The 7498-nt window shown below is 42.2% G+C and overlaps 1 protein-coding gene across 1 annotated transcript in view; it reads left to right on the top strand.

Moving 5' to 3' along the window:
- The first annotated feature begins 2177 nt into the window (after positions 1–2177).
- vat1 (vesicle amine transport 1) overlaps positions 2178–7498 on the top strand; it is a 30508-nt gene continuing 25187 nt past the window's right edge. Inside the window, exon 1 of the mRNA XM_086056662.1 lies at positions 2178–2799. Within this exon, the coding sequence (XP_085912788.1) occupies positions 2362–2799 (438 nt within the window). The 5' untranslated portion in view covers positions 2178–2361. The remainder of the gene's footprint in view (positions 2800–7498) is intronic.

Here is a 7498-nt window from a genome sequence, read left to right as displayed (position 1 = left end):
ATCATTTTAGGTCTCCACGAAGAGTCACACTGCACTCTTGTGGCCAGAATTGAACTGCATTGCTAGATTGACTACTTTTAATACTTCTAAGTAAATAAATACTGTATTTTTACTTCAGTTTAGCTGACTACCATAATTTCAAATGAAGATTTTTACAGAGAGGATATCACGAGCGTCGGTCAGAATCCTCGTACGTCCAAAATCATTACTTTTCAGGAGAATAGGCATTGAAATATATTATTTCAACAAAGAGAGCAGGCCATTTTCAAACATTTTCCACATCGAAAAAGCTACTTAGGTACTTTACTGATTGCCTACTTTAATAAGTAACTAAGTTAGACTACACGGCACTTTAATTGTTAGCGCATTTTTAACAGTGAGATTTAGGAATAAAGTGCCTTTTTATTAAAAAAAAAAAATAATTAAGGGAATTTTTTGACTTTACATAATTACTTTTATTTAGAAAAGTATTTCCTGGATTTCACTTAACCCTCCACAAGACCTATTCTAATTCCCATATGCGTTTCATAGACCACACATATTTCGTTGGCCCAATTACAGCACAGAGTAACATTAACCTACCTTAGATGAAAGATGACATCAGGTGGGGTTCCAAGCTTGTGTCTTTCTTCAGCTGAAGACTTGTTTTGGAGACTTTCTGGAGCATTTTCTGGAGCATTTTCGGGACTTGTCTGCCTCACTAAATGAGACTACTGCATGTGTGTTCCTCATCTAATCCTCCTTCTAAAGTTCCATGCTGTGGTCATCATGATTTTCTCATGTCTTTCTTTTTTCAAGACAAGACATGAGCTGTGCAACAAGCTTGACAGTGACAACCATTCAATCCATCAATCAATCATCCTGATTCCCACTCAACTCAGGGCCTTTGCGGGATATCGATTGGAACTCTGCTGACGCTGGCCTCCACAAGAAGTGCTGAGTGGCACTTTGCAGCCACAAGGTGTCTCCGCCACACCGCTGAGAAGAAAGAAGGGGGAAAAAATAGGACTTCTGGATTTCATCACTAAGTGTTTTGCGTTTGTCTGTCACAAGCCAAATAAGATTGTTTCACATACGCAAAAAGAAAAGGCCCATCCATCTCTCACTGCCCAATAATGCTGCCTGCAAAGGGGAATTACAACAATGAGCATGTAACCCTCTATTGTATTGTAACATTACCCTATTGTAAGGGTAATGTGCACTTCCTTCTGTACCTGCTTCTCCCAGCACCATGCAGCAATAAATGTGTCAAAAACTTAAGTGGTCTTGTGTGTTTGAGTTCGACAATTGCCCTCCTGTTAACAATAAAAGATTGATTGGGTTGATATATACCTCAGTTTTTATCGAAGTCTTTTGACTATTATTTTTAAAGTCTCAGTAAAGTGAAAATAGATGTCTTCTAATTTTGACACACCACAACAAAAATATATTTATTCAAACCTCCAGGAGCTGGACTATGTCACTCCAGGTTGTCGCCGGGCTTTTCCACATTTTGACAACGAGGCACTCTAAAGCAGCCACGCCAGCCGAAGCCCTATATTGTACATGGTAGCTGTAAAATCTGACTTTTTTACTTTTTTTTTTTATCCATCTTCACTCTACTGCCTTTCTCTGCATGAAGGAAGCACACTCTCGGCTGACTCTGATGCAGTAAAGTCGCTACGCCAGTCGACGATCCAAAGGGAACATGCCTTTTTTCGGGAGTGGGCATAGCTAGCTAGCTGACTGTAATTCATCTTCAAGGCTTTGAAGTTTTTTATAGTGCGGAATGAGCAACTCAAACTGTGGCCCAAGTGTGTCGCTAGGCCAGATTTTATCCACACCACAAAAAAAAAAAAAAAAATATTAAAATCAGGAACTGAACATGAAGGACAATTTAAAGTGGTTATACCCAGTTACCAAGATTGTGACGCAATAGTTTCTTAGATGAGTAAATACTGTCCATCTAAAGTCAGCATTAAGGCAGAAATGTGGCATCAACAGAATGTGTTCTTAACTGTCATTTTTTGCAAGCCATGTGCTTTTTACAATGGCTTACAGATTGACGTTGAAGCCCTACCCATTGCAAACCCAAATCCACCCAATCACGCACGCAGGAATCCGCGAATTTCATCAGCTCTCCGTGTTTTCCAGTCTACCTCAGTCTCGTCCCACTCACTCTAACTGCCTGAGCCCGGCGTTGACAGCCACCACTCCTCTCCGCCGGTCAGCACACTGTGTCGTTTTTTTTTTTTTAGTGACTTGCTACAAGAAGAGACTCCGTGCTACGCTATTACATTTTGCAAGACCACTCCACGTTTAAATCTTTTAAAGAAATAAGAAAAATTCATAGTCTCACATTTTAAAAGCTTCTTTGCAAACATGTCTGGAGAAGACGCACCTGTCCAGCAGCAGAACGCCGTGGACCAGAAGCAGGACTCCAAGCCCACTGAGGAGCCCAAGACGGAGTCAGAGCCAGCGGCCGCCGGGGCTGCCGATGCGTCGGCGGCTGCAGCGGACGCAGCTGCCCCGGCGGCTGCGGCCACCGAGAAGGTCCCCGAGGAAGAGGCGTTCACGTATCGCTCACTGGTGCTCACCGGCTACGGCGGCTACGACAAAGTGAAGCTGCAAGTGAAAAAGGGCAAACCGTCCCTTAAGGCGGCCGAGGTCCAGGTGCGAGTGAAGGCGTGCGGGCTCAACTTCGCCGACCTGATGGCGCGCCAGGGGCTTTACGACCGGCTGCCGTCCCCGCCGGTCAGCCCGGGCATGGAGTGCTCCGGGGTGGTGGAGGCTGTCGGGGAGGAGGTGACGGACAGAAAAGTAAGCACAAACCCATCCATTCCACCTTTGCAAATACTTAAACTGGTCGTGCAAGTGAATTAAATGCTACACAGCTTGAGAGTGCACGATTTTTACATGGGCGTGTCCGGCTGGTGGGTGCAGGACGTTGTGATGATTTTCTTCGATAATGCATTGACACCGTCCATATCTATCGTCATAATCCAACTAAAAAAAGGACATTAATGACACAAAAATACAATTTGCGATGTGTTAAGTCCATATTGTGCATAGGGAGAAAACACTTGTTCCACATGCTGCAAAGATGGAAGGGAAGCTTCGGTGAGTTAGAGTGTATAAATTACCATGGAATTCGAATGCTTCTCGAAATTAATGCTCCAAATTGCCTACAATTGGCAGGGGATAACGGGTGTCCCACCCACGCTGCGCCGCGCCATTCACGCACTGTGCCGCTGCCACTTTTCCTTCGAGCAACTTTTAACGAACGCAATGCAAGGCCAATAAAGTTGCCTGGTTCAGTGAATGCAAAAGTCTAATTAACGCGTTTTTGTTTTATAAGTTTCATTTGGACTGTATTTTTTGTATTGCGTTACGAAAAGGTGCGCAAAGGCGTGGAATAAAGCCGCGTCAAGCTAACCAGTTATTTCCAGGACATCACCGGAAGTTAAGTCATGCTCCATTCAAAATAGTCACCATAGGTCAAATGGCAAGCGAAGAGTTTGTGGCCAGATGTTACAAAAAATAAAAATATTAGGCGTACATTCCGGTGTTCGGGCATGTGATAGCCATAAAAGACACTTTTGTAGGCGTTTGACGAAGAAAGGGCTCAAATAATTCCTGGTGGTTTTATTTTGTAAACGCTGGAAACCGGCTGCAGTGGTTGTCAGACTCGACACCCGTGGAGGAGCTGGAGTTATTGACGCCTTTTGTTAGCTGAAACCGCGGCGCACTGAGTTTGGCAATGTGCAGCAGAACACAGACATACTTCGGCATTTTTTTTATTCATAAACACGCCATTATTCAACCAAAATGGCAAAACACAAGTTTATTTCAATGACCCCATAGACATAGAAGATGGCATTTGACAGACAGGCCCCTGGCCAATCCTTGCATCCATCTTTTGCAACTGCCTTTTTTTGTGTCGTTGAATGGGGAAAAAGCCTCATTTGTGGTGTTGAGCCATCACAGAACATTGGCCTAATTATTTTGAGAGGCTGAGAGCTGGCTGATGAAGAAGAACTGGGGCGTGGTTAACCCTTGTGCCGCACCATGCTAATAAGACTCTGCACTGTAAACGACATAATGGTTTTACTATAAATGTTCAACATTATGTTCGTGGAGTTGCTGTCATTTTGTATTTAAAACTAAAAGGTTACCAGGCAAACACTAAACTGTGTGTCTTCATGATCAAATAAATTTCAGCTGTACTGCGTTATAAAACCCACTCAGACCAGACAAATAGGCTATAGAATGCATAAGCCATTTTTAAGGTATTAACCTCCGTTGGCACTAAAACCACCAGTTAGTGGTTTTTAGGCGCCAGCTCTGTTAGCATCATTCAACGTATATGAGCCTCGCTGAGCCACCTGTTAACATTGTATGTCTCTACGACAATGGCAAGTTTGTTCAACCATCTGCATTGCATTGTGAAAGTGAGAAAGCCATTTTCAACACTTCAGATTGGTCAATAAAGTGTAAAATTAACACCCACACGTGTGGACTGACCAATAGTATTTATAGTAGATTTTTGAAAAAAAAAAAAAAATCCACTAATTTGACCCACCTTCTTTCGTTGTTTTGAACAAAACAGCACATTTTTTGGGTTGTTTTGCACAAAACTACCCATTTAATTCAGTATGGTTTTAGATTAGAGCTAACTAGCCCTTAGCCATTAATTACCATTGTTTGAATGTATATTGGCCATATGGTATCCTATTCCTTGAATGTATTATCACTTATTATGTATTTAAACCTTAAATGTAGCATTTCTTAGCTCTTGTAGCCTCTTTGCTACATGTTAGCATGGTGCATGTTTAACTTGAACAAAAAAACTGAAAGTGATTCTGTTAGCCACATGTTAAGAACATTTGTTAGCCACCTTGTTGACTGATGTTATCCTGAAGAGAAACTTGGGCAAAACATAGCATGTTAGCTCTTATAGCCTCTCTTAGCCACATGTTAGCATCATGTATGTTTAACCTGAAAAGCACACCGACTTTAACATAGCTCGATTAATGTTCTACAGTGTTGTTAGCTACATTTTAGTTACAGTAAATTGCTTGACTGTTATTTTAGGAAGATTGGCATATATCTGAAACTGGAACAGGTGTTACTCACAGTGTAAAGGGACACTAAGATGATAAGTCATACATTCAATGGCATCGTCACCATTAGTTTTAGTCAATTAAACCACAAAGTAAACAGGCGACCATTAAGCCGTCAGTGACTCACTCGTTTTGTCATTAGGGCCCGTTTGTTCACGTAACATTCAATGTCGATACCCTCGATGCTGTTTTAAGAGAACAGTTCGAGTGGGCGTGGTGGGTTAATCTGACGTGATGGATTGGGGGGGCGTCACTGTCGAATAATTGGATTATAATTGGTGACGGGTCAGACGGACACCGCGGTAGGGCCGGCAACCTTTTGGGTGTGTGAAATACCCAATAGGCTCTTTCCACATTGTCAGTCATGTAGATTGGATTTAAAGGTCAACACGCAAACAACACGGCTTGTCATCGCCTACGCCCTCACTTATAGAATTAAGAGGCAATCTAGCTAATGGAAAGAGATCTATGAGATCTTTTGGCACTTCGGCAGAGCAAATGTTGCTGACCACCCGAAGGCAAAAGCGAAGCTTGGCTGGGTCTGAGCAGCTCTTCTGGGTTTTTTTGTTTTGTTTCTTCTCTGGGTTTGTGGAGAGCACTGGCTTTGATTTTAGGTCCGCATAGGAACTTTCACAACGTTAACCACATGTTAAAAAGACTTTCTGACAGCGAGCCTTTGAGGCAGGATGCAATTGAAAACATGCTGTTGTGAAAGCGTAACAGAAAGCAACAGCCACTTTAGAGCCACACACACGTAATAAACAGCCTCCAACTGAGTGTTTTATTCAAATATGAGTATACGTATACAGAATCTTCACTATTCGCCATGACCCAAATAGCGAAAATTTACAAGTAATGGACACCCACTAAAAATGTTTGGTATCACATATATTAAAACGTTAAAGCCTAAATATACCTCAAACTATGATTGTAAAACATTTTACTCTCATTTCAAACTCATCTTACAACATTACTTTTAAAAAAATATAATGATTTGATTTTGAAAACCAGGAAGTGACCTGCTAACTAATAAAAAACAAAAATGCCAGATAGGCCACAATATTTTTCAGTTTAGTCAGAGGAATGTATTTTCTCTTTTTGATGGTTTCCCCAATGCCAAACGTTGCCACGCTATGACGCCGATATTGTTATCGCCCTTTGGGATTTACTCTTCCAAACCGAACTCAATTGACTCGTACTACTTGATGGGAAGGCGGCTTAATAATTAGTGACTGGCATGCAGCCTTATGCTGAGGTTATGTGTATGAGTCCAGAGTGGTCCCAGCACTGGTTTCCTGTTAAAGTAATAGAAAAAGTGTTTGACATCAGCAAAAGAGGCCCAAACCGCCACTCGCACTGATGTACGACGAGGTATGCCGAATTGAAATTCATCTTCACTTTGTAGAAGGTGATGAATGTGGCGCTCTCTCTTGGCACCTTGTTTGTTTGTCTTGTATTGTATTTCACTAAGTGTAGCAACACTATAAGTGTGCTGTTCATTAGACTTTGGAGACGAGTCATCCACAATGATCTAAGAAAGCGCCTTTTTTTGGAATAGTGTGACAATGAGTAAGCAAGGAAAGATGAGGAAGGGGGGGGGGGGGGATCACAAATCACATCGAAACTCTTGTGACGCAGCGCATCAGCACTTTTTATTCTCCTTTTTTTTTTCCATCCACACGCCGAGCCCTTTGCAAGTATTGGTCGGATCTGACCCATATGTTTTCAATTACCCTTGGCTCGCATTGTCATTCTGGTATTTCCTCCAGCCCTCCCTTTTATCTGAATCTTCATTCTTTTGTATAAAGACCTCTCCATCTATCTGCCCTTGTCATTTAAGGTATCCCTTCTCAGCTTTGTCCATGTGCTGTCCTAGTCGTATTTACTTTGCATAATCCGAACATAAGTGAAGTGTAACGGTGCTTTATTTGCATAATCAAATCAGTCAAGTGCAAAAGAGCAGCGAGTAGAGGTTCCTCCTCGCCGCTGTTGCCGCTGCATGCAAACAGGGCGTGGCCCCTCGTCGTTACGTCTTATGATGCAGTACTGCAGAGACATCGCCGTCTAACGAGTTGCCATTTTGGGGGGCCTAACATAAAAACTCACTAATAGTTTCAAGCACATGCATCCTGGTGAAAAATGCATGCAATATATGCAGTACGCTCCCTGGAAAATTATAAAAAGAAAATCCAGTTGACCGATCCACATTAAATTGGTCGGACACGTCTATCATAAGAGGAGGCATGAACTAGTCTCGCGGACCCAGACCTGAAATTAAACAGGAAATTGGTCATTTTGGTGTAAATGTGTCATTTTAGAGTTCTCCATTTTAGAGTATTTGCCCAAATGAGTCCTAATACGAAAGAAGATTCTTATATTTGGGTGATCTATATTGC

The sequence above is a fragment of the Filicampus tigris genome, chromosome 16 (assembly GCF_054856515.1).
Source record: "Filicampus tigris isolate MCC_2025a chromosome 16, RoL_Ftig_1.0, whole genome shotgun sequence".
NCBI lineage: Eukaryota > Metazoa > Chordata > Actinopteri > Syngnathiformes > Syngnathidae > Filicampus > Filicampus tigris.
This window is presented reverse-complemented; position numbering and strand designations above follow the sequence as displayed.